At 46.5% G+C, this 21277-nt stretch overlaps 1 protein-coding gene across 3 annotated transcripts in view; it reads right to left on the reverse strand.

Annotated features, from left to right (window-relative positions):
- The window catches only part of CACNG3 (calcium voltage-gated channel auxiliary subunit gamma 3), a 35912-nt gene extending 15688 nt beyond the window's left edge, over positions 1–20224 (reverse strand). The window contains exons 1-2 of one of the 3 annotated variants that reach the window (XM_029577607.1): positions 20144–20224; positions 18575–18600 (exon numbers count right to left, since the gene is read on the reverse strand). Coding sequence is in view for 2 of the 3 variants with exons in the window: in XM_029577605.1 (XP_029433465.1) it covers positions 6029–6239 (211 nt within the window). In the remaining variant the exon portion in view is untranslated. Of the gene's footprint in view, positions 1–6028; positions 6240–18574; positions 18601–20143 lie in introns of those variants that run through there. The other 2 variants (XM_029577606.1, XM_029577605.1) reach the window with 2 other exon arrangements.
- Positions 20225–21277: the final 1053 nt, after the last annotated feature.

Below are 21277 nucleotides of genomic sequence, written 5' to 3' on the forward strand. Positions count from 1 at the left end.
CTCTCATAACATCAGCAACATCTGAAGTGAACAGGGCATGCTCAAGGAGTGATGTCACTATGATCTATGGGCAAGAAGCCAAAAATGCTTGCCCACACATCAATCACAAGCAAAGGATGACTGGGGTACAGTACTGGGAACAGGGGAGCCTGGGACAGTCATGAAATCTGTGGCACCAACACAAAATCTTACATTGAGTATTAAAAATTGGAGTGAAAATCAGTAAAACCTAGAGAGTTTTTGCAAAACTGGATATTTTTTCAGTAAAAATTCCTATTTGATAACAAGCTCTGCTCACTTCCTACTGGTTTCAGCTCTGTAGAAGGATCTGGATCTCAGACATGTTATGCTAGCAAACCTGCTGTGCAGAAAGCAGCCCCAAGTAATTGCAGAGGGATTATGCAGCCTAGGAGTGGGCATTCATGGGGATCCTAGAGCGTCCTCTCAGAGGTCAGAGTGCAGCCACTCTGGAGAGTAGGGCACCGCAGGCCTTGCTGGAAGCAAGCTGTGCTATGCTGCGAATTAACACGTCTGTTGGAGGAACGGGCTGACAGTGCGTGCAGCCCATGAGCCCACAATAGCTATACTGAAGCAGTGGCTTGTCAGTCCCAAATATTTCCCCAAGAACCTTTTCATGATATCTATTATTGAGGAAATCCTGAATATCTGGGGCTAGTGGCTCTAGGTGAGCGGTAGCAATCTCTGGGAAACGCTGAGCACCCACAGCTCTGTACCTGTCTGTTGAGTAACTCGCAAAGAGATCAAACTGCATGACTACACGTAGCAAAGCGAGGAGTGGATGAACCATACAGACAGGACGCACACATGGCTCCAGCACTTACTGTGACCTGGAGAAAGATGGCTCCAGATTTTAATCTTATCTTAGTGTGAAATAACCACTTCTGCAAAAATACAAAATGCAACATCAGCCCAGTAACCTTGAAGTCTGACTGCTTCCATTCCTGCTCATTCACATCCCTGGAGTTTACCACCATCTCTCATCTACATATGGTCTTCATGCATCAGTAGCATGGAATAGACTTAGCTTTTGGGTATTTGCCAGGTTCTTGTGGCCTGGATTGGCCACTGTTGGAGACAGGATGGTGGGCTTGATGTGACCCATTATGGCAATTTCTTATGAGCCAAATAAGACCCTTATCTTTCAAGCGATCCTTTGTATGTTTCTCACTCCTGATAGTGAGAGGCATAGAGCAATGTTTAGTCACATATTGCAGAGTAAGCAGCCTCCATCATAGTCACCTCTGCCAATGCACCTCATTCCTGCCCTGCAGCATCCCCTGCTATTCCAGTACAGAGACCCTCACCACCACCAAACACAGGTCTGTCAATGCACCTCATTCCTGCCCTGCAGCATCCCCTGCTATTCCAATACAGAGACCCTCACCACCACCACACACAGGTCTACCAATGCACCTCATTCCTGCCCTGCAGCATCCCCTGCTATTCCATACAGAGACCCTCACACACAGCTCTACCAATGCACCTCACTCCTGCCCTGCAGCATCCCCTGATAATCCAACACAACCAGGAATAAGCTAAACAAAGAAGAGAACTGATAGTAGAAATTGGCCGCATAGAGATAAAATATCTGTACCCTCAAAATTTATCCTAAAATTTATGCAGATGTCTGCTTTGAAAATTGGTGGGTATCCCTGATATGCAAGAGGTATTCTGCATATATTGGTTCTGTATCGTATGCAATACATCTCATGCTTATTCCTGAGAAGCAGACTGGAGGGAGTGCTCTGGAGGATTGGGCTGAGAGCCATTTTTATTCAGAGTCAAGGAATCCATTCATAGAGGTGAAAGGTTATAGCAAATAAAACCTGGAGTGAGCAGGCTACCAGTCATGGACCACAATCCAGTAGACATCTCCTCCCTCAAGGAAGCTGAAGGCTGCATTGCCAGCCTCGGCCAGGCCCAGGAACTGAATCTACTTCTTGCACACAGCAGTGAAGGCCCATGTGGTTTTCAAGGTCACACAATGAGGAGGGACTATGGATCCTGGCACCACCAGATCAGGTCTCCCAGCTGCACACTATCAACACTCTCATTGAGCCTAGGAATGTATCAAAGCTGATGACCCGTAATAAATCGCCTTTGACATTTCTTCAGCACATTAAGTGGTAATGAGCTCCTCTCATCTGTTAGTCCTGCACGTTCAGTTTGCCTCTCATGGAAGCCGCACTCTGCACTAACAGCTGAGCTCCCTGGAGAGCAGAAAACAGACGCAGGATCAGAAACTCAGTATTAGAACCTGGATGTGACCCCTCGGCTCCAAGCTTTGCTCTGAACACTGGGCCTTATTCCCCATGGAATCCGAGAGGAAGAATGGCATAAGGTAACATCCGAAGATGGGGAGCACAGTATCCCTCCGTTAAATGGTGTGGGTAGCACCAGCCTTGTCTTTCTGAGGCAATTTATCCTTAGCATTACATGTATTACCTGCCTTTTTAAATAAGGAATCCATGCAAGCTGGGATAAAACATTTGAGAATGGCAATATACAGTCAGAGATAGGTAGGTTTAGCACTCACAATGTGAATCTAGTCTAGTAGGGACTGAGCTAGAAAGAAATCAGACAGAGACAGCATTAAAAATACTCCACATGTCAGTGGAATAGCAGCACATTCATGACACTCACATGGCGAGCTAAATCCAAGGAAATAAAGGTTTCTCATTCCAAAGACACATCCAGCGCCGGGGAAGTGCCTGTGCAAAAGGAATTCACTAGCACTATATGCAAGTGAGTTGTACAAGTCTGCCCTCCATTCAGAACAACGGAAGAGCCCCAACATCAATTAAATATATAAATTATCTGAAAAAGTGAAGTCAGATACAAAGAATGCCTGCTTTTTAAGAGGTACTGAAGGCAGAGGGAGATAAAAGGACTCCCTCAGGGTAATACACAGAGCCAGTGACCCAGCCAGAGGTTAGAAGTGAGAGGTCACACACAGAGTCAGTGACAGAGCTGAAGCGACTCACCCTGCAGTCACACACTCAGTGCAATATCCCTGGGGATTAGAGATAAATCACAGAGATTAGAAGTGAGATAGTCACCTGGAGGTCACACACAGAGTCAGTGACAGAGCTGAAGCCACTCACCCTGCAGTCACACACTCAGTGCAATATCCCTGGGGATTAGATTAGAAGTGAGAGGTCACACACAGAGTCAGTGACAGAGCTGAAGCGACTCACCCTGCAGTCACACACTCAGTGCAATATCCCTGGGGATTAGAGATAAATCACAGAGATTAGAAGTGAGATAGTCACCTGGAGGTCACACACAGAGTCAGTGACAGAGCTGAAGCCACTCACCCTGCAGTCACACACTCAGTGCAATATCCCGGGGGATTAGAGATAAGTCACAGAGATAACAAGTCTGGTCCAGGATCACAGTCAGTCACGGAGTCATCTCCCGGCTCCTACTACTGCAATTTACTGCTAGACATTCATGGCCCTGTACAGACAAACACGAGGTTGCCTCCAGCTTCCAGTGCAACTGCAAATGGGGTTCAAGTATCTTTTTTTTGCAGGGTTTTCTAGTCGGCAACCACAGCAGTTCATTCAAATATAATATACATCTTGTGATATTTTCACCTCAGAAAACAGTACTTTGAATGTCCTTGTCCATGTAAAATCTGTTATTAAAAATGCATAATTTGTAATTGTGTGTGAGAAGGACCAGGTGGGGGCCGGAGGATAGCAGTGCTGGCTGAAAGGGGGCGGCAGGAGGCTGTAAAGTTTGCCTAATTCCCTTGCACCAGCCCTGAATCTTACCCCTAAAGAAGTGAACAGAGGGGCAACGGGCTGCAAAATAATATTAAAAAGAACCAGTGATAAAGCCAAATCAAAGTGATTTAACTTGAAGCCAAAAAAATCAGCTAAACCTTCACAATTAACAGATAAATTAGGAGTCACAAATCTAGACCCTTCCATTAGTTCTTTAACAAGAACTATGTCTGTGGCTCCTTGATAGAAACATAAGCCACATCTATAGTTCCACTAATCACCCTTCTCTCCTGAGAATGAATTCCATCTATCAGTCAAGCAACGTCTAATCCAGTCCACTCCTGAGATGCACTCCTCAGCCCTCCTATGTCAATGTGTGTGAAATCCAAGTAAACCACATCCGGCACATGCTCCTCATCTAATTCTCCAGTCACCCATCAAAACAAAATTGATCAGATTTGTCTTCCTCTGACACAACCACACTGCCTCAGATCCTGTAGGTAATTCACTCTCTTTTCATTCACTAGAGTCCATTAATTTTCCTGCCACTGAAGTAACACTAACCAGCCTGTAGTTAGCAACTTCTCTCTGTTACCACAACCACCCTTCTCCAATCTTGAGGCACCACTCACATTTCCAAGCATCTATTCAACAGGTCCTTCAGTGTCAAGGAAGGATGTTGTCTGCTCCCATGACTTTGTCTACTTTCAGGTTTGCTATCTCCACACAAACACTTCTATAAAGGGGGTGGTTTATACCCCACTCTCAGGACAAGAATAAACCTTATTCCTAAACCAGGATATGTTGGACATGATCTCAATCTCTCAATTTACTGCCAACACCCTTCTTAACCCTTGCATTGCCTATGATATGCGGTAAAATTCCCCTACTCACTTATACTGCTGGAGGAATGTCAGGTATTCAGCGGCAACCTCAATATCCAGGGAAGAAGCCAACTATCCGATTTAACAAGCTGCAAGGGGAGAACAGGAAGACACTGGAAGCCCAATCCTAGAAGGATGCAAAACCGTGGTGACAGGGGCCAGATGTACTAAACTTTGAGAAACCCTTTAGTGTTTGATTCATTGGGCCACAAAATGCCCTTCAGATAAAGGAAAAGCTACCCTTAGACAAAGATGATCCTTTCTAATTCAATGATTTTAGATTATTTTGTCAGAAAATTACAGTTTACAAAGCATTTATGCCTTTATATCTACTTTACTTCCGATTTACATTCAAGTACTTTTCTCTCTCAACGGTGAAAAGGAGGAGTGAGAGGGGAAGAAGTAAACGGAAAGCCATAGATGAGAAGAGGATTCATTAAATCTTCAGGAACCAACTATCTCGGTGGGGAAACGTTCAAAAATTGCCTTCTCCATTGCAGCGCCAGCAGGGGATGTCTGTCTGCTCCACCGTCAGTCCCAGCTGAAAGGGGCAAGCACATCAAGCCAGAGGTCAATTTCTACTCAGGTCTGGATTATCGGAAATTGATTTTAAATCCAAAAATTTTAAGGCTGTAAATACCATTTAAATATATTTTTGAGGAAAATATAAAACTCATGGTCTATCCAAAATTTGAAGTTATTTTATTTGGCATATTGTACAAACATCAACCCATGTTCATTTGATTTGAAAGAAAAGTCACGAAGTGCCTCCCCCCAACTCTGACAGCAGCTACATTCCTATTTATTGAAAAGTATTTGTTTCTCACACCCTCCAAAGTTCAGGGCGGGGTAGGTACATAACTACTTAGCAATTAGCTTAATAAACAAGTGGCTTCGAGGGCAGCCATCTATGGTTTGCAGAGAGTTGGAAAATGACTTCCACAACCCAGTCAGTCCCTCATGGCGCCCCCAACCCCTAAATGTGTTGAGGTTCTCTGACAGGGAATGAGACAGTAGGGTAAAGTCTGAGCCTTCAGCACTAGCCCGGGCAACCTTCTGCCTACCTCTAGTAGATGCAATCAGGACAGGAGTTTACAAAGGTTTGGCTCCCTATCCAAGCAGACAGACAGACAGACAGACACAACCCAGAAAGAGGGCTGGCATTCTCAAACTGCCTTTAGATGTAGGACTGTTCCGCCCTAATTCAGAAACATTAAAATTCAGACTTCTTACACTGAGATTGATGTTTCTGTTTAGTGCCTTCCAGTCATCCTCAACCTTTTTTTTTTTTTTTTTGCATGCCAGCTTTAAGGATAAAGAAATATTTCTCTCTATGAATTTCATTGTCCTTTCTTATCTCTAATGAACAGTGAATCGGTCCTTGATAAATACCTTCGAGGCAGCAGGTCCTCCATAACCCCGAGTGTGTCATGACCTCTTCCTTCTTTTCACTGGTTTCATTATCGCTTGTGGATTTGGACGTGCAGACACCTCTGGAGTACAGCCAGTAATCTGTACCTACAGCAATGGTCATTAAACTAAATGCTGCAAATGCTCCTACAGTAGTTATCAGCATCTGGACACCTCTGTCACACATCCTCATAATTCTTCATTTTATGGTGGTTGACAGCTAGAGAAGACCCAGAAAGCTGGTCGCCTAAACCCGGTTTGGCAAGAAAGAGCAAAATGTCTGAGAGTGGCTTAATCCACATGGAAGGCTTTTTCCTTGCAAGCAGAGAATCCCAGGCAGACCTGCTCTGTCCTGTTCTCGTTTGACATTAGCTTGAGATGCTCATTAAAGATTTTAATTCTAGAGGACAGCCGCACCCCTGAAATGAATGTCCATGTGTCCATTGATACTCAATGAAAAGATCCACACTTGTGCCTTACTGAGGTCCTCCCGCTGGTCAGGACCGGGAGATACGGGGAGCCTAGGGAAGCGATGACAGAAAGAAGCTGCCCTTAACACGGGTGAACATCAAGGCGCTGCTTTGAGGTGGCGGAGCCCAGTTTTAGGGCAGAAATCCCTGAAGACAGAGACCGAGGACTCAACTCTTGCTTTAGGCTCCATGGTGCTGAAGGGACAGCTCCGCTAGCTCCTCTCGGGACTACTTCGGAAGAATTTGCATCCAAAGCTGGCTGCACAGCGGCGCTAGACACGGATGGATTAGTCTCTCTCCTTCCACAAACTGAGGCATTTTGCAGCTAGTCTGCTTCCTTCAGTCTTTTCGCCCCACCAACGTGCCATTCAAGATTTTCATTATGCAAAAGCTGAAAGGCACTGATGCAGAGAGAATTATACCCTGGAGAAAGCAGCTCTCTTAAAGGGGCAGCTCACTTTTTCATTGCATCCCTGGAAAGCTCCCAGAAGCAAACATGTTAAGGGCAGCATTCCTGGTGTTGCAGCTGCTATTCCTCTTGATAGTTATCCTATTTATTTATAGAGTAGTCACGTTATAAGATGCTACAGTGCAGCATGGTCACTATGCTGGTCCACTTGAATGTGCAGAAAGAAAGGTCAATAAAAGTGAAGATACCATATCTAAATGCAACTCACCAGCAGCATCACATAGCCCCTTGGGGAAAATCCTTAAATGTAAAATTCAGTATGCTAATCTCAAACAGCCACTTCGTAAAGAGGTGATCTTCTTCTGCGTTGTGAAGCATGAGAAGACATGCCAGAAACACGCTGCTCGGAATAGCAGATGTGGACAAGCAGTGGTACAAACTGTAGCCTCTTTTGGGCGATTCAATTGTGAAGGACATTTCTTCAAATATCTGAAACAGGCTTGAGGAGACAGTGGATGTAAATATTCGCCTTAGCTAGCCAGTGGATGACAGGATCTCGGCAGGAGGCTCCCTGAGCCAGGAAGTGCTGGATAACTTTCCACCCTTAACTTCATAGTCTAAAACTAATGGCAGGGGAGATCACGTGACCCGACGTGCGCTCTGCGTGTTCCCAGTACTCCTTCCAAAAAATTCACATTTCGCTCCCTGAATCCACGAGACAGTGGAGATTTCTCTGGCACCGGTGGCTTCCCAGAGGTATATTAAAAACTTTCTACAATGGGACGGCGATTCTATGGCCTCAAAACTGCAAAGAGAAAAGAAATTTCCAGGGCAGCCTCCGGAATCAAAAATGGCAGACGGCCCCCTGAGCCCAGGGCCGAGCATCACAAACATGGCTTTAGTAGAGGAGGCAACGCAAGCAGTGGTCCAGGCTTTGGACGGACATTTCTTGGAATTGTCCCAACAAGTTCGGGCAGGCAATGAGACCTTAGCTGCGATTAGAGCTCAAGTTGAAGACACGCAGCAGAGGACAGCGGTGGTCGAGACTGAAACCCAGGCCCTGCAATCAAAACAGAGGGAGCTGCAACAACAGATCACCTTGCTGGAATCAAAAGTCGATGACTTAGAGAACAGATCCAGACGTAATAATCTGTGCTTCCTGGGTTTTCCCGAATCGCTGTCGGATCGTGAAGTACATGCGTTGTTAGAGGGCTGGAAAACATTGCAGAGTTCTGCCACGTGGAGCAGGGCCTGGATCCAGGGTGCAAATAAACCTTGCACTGATTTGTGAGATTTTTAAACTTTGCTCCCAAGGAGATGGTGTTCTAAGCCTACAGGAAGAAACTGACGCTTCAATATGAAGGTCATAAGATCCTACTTTTTCAGGAATATCCCATGGCAGTCTCCCAATGGAGGAAGGCCTTTGTTCCTATTTGTGAGACTCTTTTCAAAAAGCATATTCAATTTAATTTACAATACTCAGCAAAACTCCTGCTGGAAGACAACGGAGTGTGGAAAATATTCGACAATGCTCTTACTGCAAAGCAAATTGTGGAATCATTGAGGGAGAAGTGAGAAATGCCTTATTTGTGCTTTGGATGCAGATGACGGCTACCTGTGGATGAATGTACCTTGTTTTCCCTTCTGGGGCAAGAGTCTCCAATAGCCCTGATTGCTAATCTTAGGGCTTCCGAGCTTTTCAGCAAAACACACAAGTTGTTACTATCTATGTTGTTTATTGAGGGTTGTGTTTCCCATGTTTCCATGCTTTTCTGTAATTGCAGCATATGAAATTTTAGAGAGGCTTATGGCCTAAAATAAGAGTGAGAGTTGAAGTTTGCCTGGCAATGATGAGGGGGCACCGGTACAGGTACAAATGTGTTCTCCAGCCCTTTTGGAGTTTATACTACGGGACAAGAGGGAGGGGAGGGACATGGGGGGGGGGGGGGAACAGTTTAGTTTCCTAGAATTTGCTACAACTCAATGGATCTGCCTATTCGAGTTTCCTGGCTTGGGGGGGGGTGGGGGGGGGGGGGTGGGGGGGGGGGGTGTTAAGATAAAAATACGGAAAACACTTGCTTTCTGCACAAGATGGGAGTAGTTACTCATGACTGGCTCAATATCTACTGTGGTATTACACAAAGAAAGCTTGATGGGGTAAGTGGTAAATAAGTGATTGTCAATGGGTCCCTGGGCTCGGGGGGAACCACTCTGGGACAGGATAAGGGGACATGGGCCTGGAATCTTCTATTCCTTTTTTGGGTTAAATATGGCTGACCCTGAGAGTTAAGTCTTGGAACATAGCAGGATTAGGATCCCCAGATAAAAGAGCCAAAATGCTAGCTTCCCTGCGCAGGCATAGGGCTCAGATTGTCTGTGTCCAAGAAACACATTTAAGTGACCATGAGCATGGCAAATTGCTCAGAGACTGGGTGGGACAGATGCTGCTCATAGAAAGGGGGGGAAGTAGCAATCCTGCTGGCAAAAGGGGTAGCATTTGTAAACCATAACAGCTACAAAGACAATGCGGGTAGATATGTAATAGTAATGGGGAAATTGTCACTATATGGGGCGTGTATGCCCCCAATGTCTACTTGCATGAATTTTTTCAATAGATCTTAAGGTCATTAATTACATTTGGTACTGGTACAATAATGTTAGCGGGGGACTCTCGATCGGACGTCTAAAGTATCTATTCCAAAATTGGGTGGAAGTAAAGGTCTATCATTTCTGTGTACTGCTGGAACCAGAGGAGAGGGGCTACACACACATATCCCGTGCCCATGAGACCATCGATAGCCCAATTCTCTCAGGTCCATAGAGCGGAAATAGGACCCCCAGAATTTTCAGAGCACTGCATGATATGGACAAGTTTTACATGGGGGGCCCCTAGGGTAGGACAACAGAGGTGGAAATTTCCCACTCATCTTGCGGGGGATATAGATTTCCAAGTCTTTCTCAAGACTAAATGGAAGGAATTATGAAGAGCATAAAGATGACCCATTGCTATTCTGGGAAGGCAGTGATGAAAGTCTTCCATAAAAACACGCGAGAGTTGCAGAAAATCAGCGCTTGCTATATACAATGCCCTTCCCCTGCCGATAAGCAGCTATATAGGGAGTCTTTATATAATTTAAATTGTTATATACACCAAAAGACTACAAGATTTTTACTCTATTCATCCCATACGTTTTATCAATTTGGTAACAAAGCGGGAAAACCCCTGGCTAATATGGTAAAGTTAAACAAGGCCCTAGTGGATAAGAGTGGGGAAAGGGATCCTCGCTAGCGGAGATCTGCCAAATATTTAGGGCTTTCTATAAAGAGCTATTCGAGGAGGAAACGGTGAGGGAGAGTCAGAGATGGAAGAACAGTTCTTTCAAGGGCTAAAGATCCCAAAGGTAACTGAACAGCAAAACTATTTCAGGAATTCTGGAGGCCATTAAGACAAGCCCAGCACACAAGACGCCGGGCCCAGACGGGCTAAACGTGGAGTTTTACAGAATATTAAGTGGGGGCGGATTCTGGGTAGCGATCAGCCCGGGCATTTTCCGCCCAGGCCGGCCCATGAGATACCCCGTGGTCTGCCACGCTCGGCAGACCACGTCACCAGAGCGACCGCCCACCCCCGAGTGGGGAAGTAAGTGAGCCTCTTCAGGAGTACTTTACTGGGGCATTACAGCGGGGGGCATTTCCGAAAGATTTATTACTGTCCTTCCTAAAGGGGGAAAGACCCAACACAGCCTGCCGCCTAAGGGACAATTTCTCTACTAAATCTCGATTTAAAACTTTTTGCAAAAATGTCGGCCACTCGATTGAATGTAATTTTACCATCAGACGGGCTTTGTGAAGGTAGGTTTAGCTTCTAAGCACATAGTTAGGTTGGTACAGAGGAAAAAACTGCTTTTCTGTACACCCTCCTACTTAAAGATCACAGCGATATTAAGTCGGAGGCCCCAAAAATAAAAAAATTAAACAAAAAATAATCTAATGGACGCTCAATTTTGCCGGCACCTGTTTTCCGAACCCGTGGCTGTGAGTGGGTTTGAAAACAGACGCCGAAAAAAATTAAGCGTCGGTTTTCGGAACCACTGACAGCAGCCGCTTCCGCTAGTGTCCCTAGCACCTCCTTATTAGCGCAAGCCCTAATTTAAATACAAAATCGCACACCCAGGAGAGGTGCCTGGGAACGCGTCGGGAGAGCGGGCGCTCAACATGGAGCGCCGGCTGTCCTGCAGGTTTTAATGAATCTGCCTGAATGGGCACGGCTGGAAAATGCTTCCTGAGAAAGCCCTTAATTGTGAAACGTCCCAGAGCATGTGTTATTGTGAATTTCTCACCCTCCTAAAACACAGTCCAAACTTCTCCCTCCTGTTTGCCTCTGCAGGATCCCAGGCTGAACATCCTGGAATTCTTAGGGGAAATAGCTATAGTTCATTTCCGATTAGTCCCTGCTTACATTTCTGGAAAGCTCAGGGTAAATGGCCATCCTTCATTTTAATTAAGCCCTGATTAGATTCACTTTATATTCCTGCGGCTGTGTCAAGTTCTTATTCTTAGTCATGCAGTGCTGCTGCTGGGCAGACGTGGGCAGCTGAGGCGCAGAGCAGGGGGCAAGCAGTGAAGGGAGATTTTTTCCTATCCCACTTTTTGTAAGTGGTCAGGAACATCAAAGCAGATGGCATTCATGTGCCGGAGGTATTTCTCTGTGCCCAGTCGGCTCACAGTCTAAGGCCCTGCTTTACTAAGGTTTTTCTCCCATGCTGGGCTTGGTACATGCGGGTGAAATGACTTGCCCGAGATCCCAAGCAGTGTCCGCAGGATGCGACTGCTGGGTGCAGGGGATGCTGGGCAGGAGGCAGAGAGTCATTCTGCACATCTGCTCCGCTACCATCCAGCCATCTGCCTGGCAAGTGTCATTATTCCTCGCTCAGTAACCTTTCAGCATTGTTTAACCAACAAGTCTGAAAAGCAATCAATATTCCCCACCGTTAATTACAGGGAGGCAGCGAGAGGCACATAGAAGAGCAACGGAGTGAGGCTCTCTCTGAAAATGCACAGCGAGATTAGCACTGGAGAAAGTGCAATGGGAGGCAAAGACGAGGGGGCAGGAGAAGGGGCAATTCATCTGGATTTGCTCCATAAAGTTGGCAAACCTCCGATTCCTAATTTTACGATTGTAAATAAGGTGTTTATGTGGAATGCGGTCAGCAGTCAGGGCTCACTCATTTTTCTGAGCGGTGGGCAGTGCTGCCCATCTGCCTGGTCACTGGTGGGAGGAGGGAACGGGCACAGGCCCATGCATAGAGCCCCTCCCTCTCCTGCAGACCCCATGCTGTCCTGGACTCAGACACTGGCAGGGAAGAAATATTTCCTTATATTACTCCTCTTTCACCCTCATCCCATGACCCCCTCCTCTCCCTTGGGAGGGGCTCGCCTGGCCCCCACTGCATTATTCCTTGGAGGCAATGAGAGGAGCAGGCGGGGGGTTACCCTCCCTGTGCTGGTGGGGGAGAGGACGGTCCCCCCTCACCTGCAGGATTTGGCATGGCTCCTCCGCCAGCCCTCCCACGTTTACTGGCCACGGGGCACCCTGCCCCCTTCTTCTGCACCCACTTCCTGTTTCCATGCGAACAACCCATGACCCACAAGACATGAAAGCAGTTTGAACCCAATAGCGCCAAAGAGAAGGAGAGGAATAGGAAGCTTCTTAGGGCAGGCCTTATACAGGATGCCCTAAGGCATCCTGTAGTGCACTTTATTCATTCTTAGATTCTGCATTTCTAATATCATTCAAGTAAACAATCAGATTAAATAAGCATCAGCATAAAATCAGATTATCTGCCATTTCATGCACTTCATTGGGTAAGATTTGCACAGTTTTGGAGCAGCACAGGACTGGCCTCTTGCAATCTGCTTCCTGCATAAATTAGCACAGCACGGACTTTGCAGGATGTGTACCCTGCCTGGTAAAGAGCAAACGGTTATGCAGGAGAACCATTTTTACAATCAGGAATCCCATTACTAAGCTCCCTGAAATTAAGTCACTAACAAACTTGAATTTGGCTGATAGAATGATGGAACGTTGTGTCTCCCCTTACTACTGCCCAGGATGGACGAGGTCAGAGAGAGCAGCACTGTGTCCTGTCCTCAGTGTTAGGTCATCCATCCTTCAGTACAGACAGCTAGTGGTTAATCCCGCTCCCACCCAGCCATGTCGGGGAAGGAGTGGGTCTGCAAGGGCCACTAGATAGGAAGTAACCTGTAGTAGTGCCTTTCTGCACTATATATCATAGAGGTCTTTAAGATCATGAGAGGTCTTGAACGAGTAGATGCGAATCGGTTATTTACACTTTCGAATAATAGAAGGACTAGGGGGCATTCCATGAAGTTAGCAAGTAGCACATTTAAGACTAATCGGAGAAAATTCTTTTTCACTCAACGCACAATAAAGCTCTGGAATTTGTTGCCAGAGGATGTGGTTAGTGCAGTTGGGTTCAAAAAAGGTTTGGATAAGTTCTTGGAGGAGAAGTCCATTAATGGCTATTAATCAGGTTTACTTAGGGAATAACCACTGCTATTAATTGCATCAGTAGCATGGGATCTTCTTAGTGTTTGGGTAATTGCCAGGTTCTTGCGGCCTGGTTTGGCCTCTGTTGGAAACAGGATGCTGGGCTTGATGGACCCTTGGGTCTGACCCAGCATGGCCATTTCTTATGTTCTTATTCCAGCACAACCACCTGTGCAGGCCCATGGAACTGTGTGGGGAACAAGAAACGGATCCGCGCATGCTGCCACAGAAATGCTGAGATCCATTCGGCTTCAACGTAAGAGATTCTCCTGGAGGTGTGCGGGATCCCCCTCTACACACTCAATCCTGACCCTGAATAAGAAAATCGAGCCAGAACGGGTTCCAGACAAGGAGAGAAAAATCTATCAGAGAGAAAGGTTCTGAATCCGGGCAGCGCTGATCCGGGGAGACACAGAAGCAGACTACAGCAACCACCCTCGCCTGTACACTTATGCACTCCAAAGACTTCTATCCCCTCAATGCAAAATACCTGTGAGGAAGTGGTGGACTCATCTTCAAAAGTTCATGGCTCCATTTTTTTTTATTTACGCCTGCATTTGTATTCACATAACAGATAGCAGAATGTAAGGCAGTCATTTGACATAATGTACGTCACTCAAGCACATACATTTTCAAGAAATCCCGGCATTCTGTGTGACCTCCCATTTCTCATGTGCCAGGGATGGAGGTGAGGCAGAGAAAGCTTTCACACTGCTTCTGGGCACCCACACCTATCTGGTCCCAAGCACGTTGCAATAGGAACGCGCTTTCACTCCATGCAAACATTCAATACGTGAGACAAGGACTACAAAGGATGCTGCTGGCTGTACAATTTAATTGATTTGATTTCAATTATTTGATGGAAGAGTGAATAAAAAATAATGAGGCAAACTGAATTGTAATGTAGATATAGCGGCTGATATAGCTCAAGGGGATCCCTGCTGAAGGTCAGACTAATGCACTGGTTAAAGTCAATGGCAGGAACTTTAATGAGCTTGGTCTTTTCGCTTTGCCTCTCCTGTCTGAGTGCACACTCTTCACATCATCTCACATGTATGCGACCTTACGTCTTCATGAATGAGCCTGCACTAAACGCCTGAGATGGAGCAGTCTGTACTTTCATGGATGAATGTAATCTTCACAGTGTTTCTTATGGGTGAGATTGCACTCGCTACCTTATGTCTGATGGATGAAACTGCATTTTTCATCTCCTCTCTTATGGATAAGTCTGTATTCTTCACAGTGTCTGCACCTTTTGTCTTGTTTCTGATTGATATTGTCCATGCCACAACATCATGCAACACTATTGATTAAAGAATCCTTATGGTCATTTACAAAGGAAGATTTATTGGTTGGAGCCAATGTTTTTATCTACAATCTTCTCTTTTAGCATTGAAAGTTCTTAGCTGCATCACTGCAGTAGTTGACAGGTGTTTGATATTCGGGATTTTTTCTTTCCCAAAAAATGGGTGCAACTTAACTCTGAAAGAAGCATTATTCTCTCTCTACTGGTAACTCAAGGTCACCTTTATTTGTTTGTGAAGCACATCTCAAACCATGGTTCAGATCTGGGCTTACTTATACAAGCTGAATACTATTCTGTGTAAGAAATGTCCATGTGCTTCATCGCAGCTCCGATGGATGTGTCTGCACACGTCTTCAATAGTCCATCAAGGCTGTCTTTATTCTTCCTGTTCTCGCTTATGAATGAGTCTATGTGCTTCACACTGTCTCTTATGCATGAATACAAAACTCTTCATCTTATTCACTGATGAATCTGCATTCTTCACCTTTCTGAAAGAGGGAGGAACTTTTGTATCTGAGTTTGGTTCCTTATAGGCTTTATTTTATTTACTTGTGATCTACCCTAAAAGATTTGAAGTACTATCAAATTTGAAGCTTATGTGGATGACTGAGCAAATCAGTTAGACTGGAGGAGAAAAGCACAGTGACTGCAGCCTTTTATTAACATGCACAGCGCGTGTACCCCCAAACCTTCCGAGAGGGTTCCCGGACATGCAGGGCAGGGCCTCCAGGTCCCACCTGGGCTCACTTTCTTATTCCCCGCCCAGCAGGCTCCCACCCACAGAGCTCTGCTCTTTGCAGGATTTAAGGCGAACCAAGCTAAATGCCTGGACCCACACATGCACAAAGGGGGAAACCATGGTCACTTCATCACAAACAATCTTACAAAAAATAACCAGGCTTATAATGAAATATTTCCTTGGGATAAGCAGCTTAGACTCATCCACCCCCTTGGGATCCTGCCAGATATTTGTAACCTGGATAATGGGCTTGATGGATCTTTTGTCTGAACCAATATGGCAAATTGTGTTATTTGTAAATATCAAAAATAAATTTTAGAATCAATTAACCCTATTTTAAAAAGATTTTTATTAGCAATATAAACAAACACATACGCAATAGAATATACAAGATTTCTGGCTCTCACTCCTGCACCAAGATCACAGTTAATATTTTGTAAACACAAATAAAATGGAACTCGGCACTATATCCTTTGTAATTACCTCTATTACCTGGAATGCTTTTTTTTTTTTTTTTTACAATGGACAGGAAACATTTTTCCTGTAAAAGGAGCCCAAGCACCAAGTTCCTTTTGTTCATCCAGGCATAAGGAGAATAAATGAATGAATGAAAGATTTACTTTTACTTTTGTAAGATAACTGAGCTAAGAATGGACAGTAGCCAGCACTGACGCCTGGACAATTGGTGCTGTTGCTCACAAGTTCCTTCTTTACACGTCAGTACACACAGCATTTACTGGTTTTACATATTACGTCCTTAAGAGTTAACATCAAAAACAGACATATCCACCAATTTTAACAAATGTCTTTCTTTAATCTCAGTACTACAGAATATAAAATCATTAAACAAAGGATTCAAAATACATAAAACATAAGCCTAGTTTAAATTATCCCTAAATAACATCTTCAGCATCAAACGGTCATTAAAGTCTACAGGGTGGCAAGAAAATCCAAAATAATTGCACCCAATTCAAAGCTGGAATGAGTTCTCTGTTAAAAAAAAACCTTTTGGTCCCAGAACGTGATCAGACCCTCTGCTATGTCCAGATCCCCCTTCATTTAACGAACATGAAATCCAGCAGGGCATGTGTTAATATCTGGTCAACCCCACCAAAGTCTGAGGTCATAACGCTACTCTTCTTTATCTATTTATACAAAGCATTTGGAGAAAATATTACAAATACTAGAAAGTCATTTGTAGTCCCTTCACGTTCAGTTTTTATTCTCCTGAGAATCTGTTTATTACAACAAGAACAAAAATTATATTCACCCAGAACAGGATGAGTCATTCATTATTCCCCACTGAGTTCTCCTGTTTCTGTTCCTGTGCTGATAAATACTGGTAAAATCCCAGAAAAAGTACCTTAAAAACTGAAAACAAAGGTAAACCTAAAACAGTAAAGCTGTAGTGACTGAGTCTTTATAATGTGATTATTATAAAAGTGACCACAGTTTTCTTATCAATTCAAATGTTGCAGGGCTACTGCAGAGTCCAAACTGCTTCTAAATATTCCCCCTAATCTTTGTACCTTTCTTGCTGCTCGATTTTAAGAATTATTCACGGTAAAAAGTGGAATATCAGTTAATAAAATAGAAATAAATCTGAGTCCGTCAGTGCTCTTCTCCCCTTCCTGAGGGAACCTCACTTTCCTTCTCTGCTCTCCTACCACACCCATGGGTGCTACTGATAGCTCTCAATCACTTCCTTACTCATTCTCGTGTATATTATAATTTTAATTATAAAATGTTCAGTCACACCAAGCAATTCAGCTTTAAACTGAGCCTGTGGTCTACTTAAACCTTACATCCCCAGACTGGAATCTGGCAATATCCTCTCTGTCCTGTGTCCTACACCTTATTCCCTTCTCATCATCTCCTGGGGTTTACAAGCGTTTCTCCAGTGACATTGTGTGACTCAGTATTCTGCTGTGAGGAGGTCGGTCTGGAGTCACTCAGCTAGCGATTTCTCAGTCTCAAGCAATGGTTTTACATTTATATTGTACAGTTCATTTAATTTCTTTTCCTAATTTCAGAAAATGATTCCTGCCACATATCAGTAGAAGAGGGTAAAGAGTAATGGGAGTAGGAACGGCCATGGGGTCCAACACATCCTTAATCTGTCCCTGGCTATAAGAGCACAGACAGGAGGCAGATTTAAGGTCTTGGTGCCCATAGGCAGGAGGGGCAGTAGTGTTACCTGGACATCAGAGAGGAAGGAGTGTGTGGCCATGCACTGGTGCATGTCTCTAAAGCAAGCAGGAGCAAACTCATTTATTCTTCCAAATTTGGCATCCTAGATAGTCTGCTGTGCTGCTTAGTCCTACATTTGGGCCTGTTGCTTCCTCGTACTACTAACTACAAGCCCGATGTAAGAGAGAGTCTTAATGGAACTTTAAACAGGGGTGCAGTGATGTTTATAGCAGGGGGTTCAGTCTCACCTGCCCCCCACCCAGAGTCTCGTCCTTCAGTTCCCTCTCCCCAAGACACAGAAGATATTTGGATTCCATTTTAACATGTTTTGGGTGTGGGCTTAGCCCTCAGCAAGGCATGAATAAGGAATTACAATATATAGTAAGCCTCCCATACCAAAACAGCGCTCAAGCAACAACCACCACCCTACAGGAGCTCTACTGGCCCTAAACACCAATACAGAACATGTCAGGCTGCCTAAACATATCTTTAAAATAAAAATACTTGTATCTAAAAATATTGTACAAAAGCTTTTAATTACATAGATCCCTTCTTCAGATGTCAGATCAGAGACATTCCCAAGACAGGTCCGACATTGTCTCAATAGCTCACATACAGTATTTTTGGATAATACTTAAACACAGTCCAATAAAAATGATCACAGCCTGCCAAGACTACAGTTTACTCCATGAAACAAACCTGTCATATCAAAACAACACTAACTCCTAGAACTCAAATAGTTACCACCATACCCAGGAAGGAGCAGCACTGCAAATATTACAACAGGCTCTAGAAAACCAATACACCTCGTATTGAAAACAGAACAAGTAAAAAACTACTCACTGGCAGAATCCTTCCTCTTGGTCACACTGGAAGACAGACAATAAAATCAAGAAATATAAAACATCAATCATAATAGTAAAATAAAAAGAATAAATATTTCAAGACAACTAATAAATAAAACATTTAATAATTTAAACCCCATAAAAGCATCTATAAATTTTCCAGAACATCAATCTAATATTTCAAAAGAACAGAAACAAACAACATCCAATAATGAAACTTATAAGAATTTTAAAAAATCTCTTGCTCTCCATATATGGGATTTTTTTTTATTCCCAGTCACCCTGAGATTGTCATGGACTGAGGGAAGGGAGCCACACAAACGTATTCCTCTCTCACACACACTCACATGATTTCAGTCACACTCCCTCTCTTTCTGTCTCACACAGCACCCCCCCCCCTTCCACAGCTCCATACACACGCTCCCAAGCAACTCTCCCCAACCAGCACTCGTGCTCCCCAGCCCCCTCTCCTCACCCAGATCCCCAGCAGTTATGCTCCCCAGATCCCTCTCCCCATCCAGAACCTCCAGCCCCAAGCAATCTTGTTCCATAGCCTCTCCCCTCACAAGACCCTCCAGTCATGCTCCCCAGTCCCTCTCTCCACCCCCAGCAGTCATGCTCCCCAGTCCCTCTCTTCACCCCCAGCAGTCATGCTCCCCAGTCCCCGTCTCCACCCCCAGCAGTCATGCTCCCCAGTCCCCGTCTCCACCCCCAGCAGTCATGCTCCCCAGTCCCCGTCTCCACCCCCAGCAGTCATGCTCCCCAGTCCCCGTCTCCACCCCCAGCAGTCATGCTCCCCAGTCCCCGTCTCCACCCCCAGCAGTCATGCTCCCCAGTCCCTCTCTCCACCCCCAGCAGTCATGCTCCCCAGTCCCTCTCTCCACCCCCAGCAGTCATGCTCCCCAGTCCCTCTCTCCACCCCCAGCAGTCATGCTCCCCAGTCCCCGTCTCCACCCCCAGCAGTCATGCTCCCCAGTCCCCGTCTCCACCCCCAGCAGTCATGCTCCCCAGTCCCTCTCTCCACCCCCAGCAGTCATGCTCCCCAGTCCCCTCTCTCCACCCCCAGCAGTCATGCTCCCCAGTCCCCGTCTCCACCCCCAGCAGTCATGCTCCCCAGTCCCTCTCTCCACCCCCAGCAGTCATGCTCCCCAGTCCCTCTCTCCACCCCCAGCAGTCATGCTCCCCAGTCCCTCTCTCCACCCCCAGCAGTCATGCTCCCCAGTCCCTCTCTCCACCCCCAGCAGTCATGCTCCCCTCTCCCCAACAGACCCCCCAGCTGTCTTGTTCCAAAGCCCCTGTCCAGTCATTCTTCCCAGTCCTCTCTCCCCATCCAGACACAGACCCCAGTCCCCTCTCCTCACCCAGCAGCCCAGGCCCTCTCTCCTCCAAGTCCCTCCCTAGACCCCTCTCTCTATCCCCCAGCAGTCAGGTTTCCCAGTCCCATTTCCCCACCCAGAAGCCCCAGTGGTTATGTCCTTAGCCCCCGGTTCCCAATAATTTTGCTTCCCAGACCCTCCCGTCCTCCCTCAATCACTGGCACCGAGATCCTGGAAGAAACAGCAATTACTCATCCTCCGACCGCCCGCCCCTGGAGCCACGCGGGGGGCAGCAGCTGCCTCCAAGTTTGAAGACGTCCCCTGCCGGCCTGTGTTTCACGTGGGGTAGCAGCAAAGCCCCGCCCTCCACCTGCTGCTCCAATCAGCGCCTGCATCCCGTCCCGCGATTGGTCCCACCCAGGGGGCCACACCTACCTGCTCTGCCCGAGCCTTCTTTCTATTGGCTCCCCCGGAGGCGCAGGCTGCTATTTCTATTGGCCGCGCAGAGCTGCAGCTGAAAAAATAATCCCCCTCCCAAAAAAAGGTCCCGGGCTGGGGTTTCCCCTGAGCGCGCGCTCCTGTGCACGAATTGAGTGGAGCAGTGGTCTGGGCTGAGCCCAGCAACCAGGCCCGAGCCCTCCGCAGCAGCCGGATTTACCCATTTCTAGGTCGCTTTCCAGACACCTCAAAGCGATTTCCTGCAGGCACTTTCCTGGCCCTAGAGAGCCCACAGCCTAAGCTACAGCTGAGGCAATGGCAGGGAGAGAGACTTGTCCACGATCACATGCAGGCCCGTACAGCGCCATGTAACGCCCGATTGGACGGGCTCCTGTTACCCCTTATAGGTTGGAGAGTGGAGAAGGGGAGATGATACTGATGCTGGGGAGAGAAGAAGGGGAGGCTACTGGGCTGGGAGAAGGGGAGACGGTGCTGGGGAGAGGAGAAGGGGAGGGTACTGGGCTGGGAGAAGGGGACACGGTGCTGGGGAGAGGAGAAGGGGAGACGGTGCTGGGGAGAGGAGAAGGGGAGGGTACTGGGCTGGGAGAAGGGGACACGGTGCTGGGGAGAGGAGAAGGGGAGACGGTGCTGGGGAGAGGAGAAGGGGAGACTGTGCTGGGGAGAGGAGAAGGGGAGGGTACTGGGCTGGGAGAAGGGGACACGGTGCTGGGGAGAGGAGAAGGGGAGGGTACTGGGCTGGGAGAAGGGGACACGGTGCTGGGGAGAGGAGAAGGGGAGGGTACTGGGCTGGGAGAAGGGGACACGGTGCTGGGGAGAGGAGAAGGGGAGACGGTGCTGGGGAGAGGAGAAGGGGAGGCTACTGGGCTGGGAGAAGGGGAGACGGTGCTGGGGAGAGGAGAAGGGGAGGGTACTGGGCTGGGAGAAGG

Source organism: Rhinatrema bivittatum, chromosome 14 (genome assembly GCF_901001135.1).
Source record: "Rhinatrema bivittatum chromosome 14, aRhiBiv1.1, whole genome shotgun sequence".
In the NCBI taxonomy this organism is placed as follows: Eukaryota; Metazoa; Chordata; class Amphibia; order Gymnophiona; family Rhinatrematidae; genus Rhinatrema; species Rhinatrema bivittatum.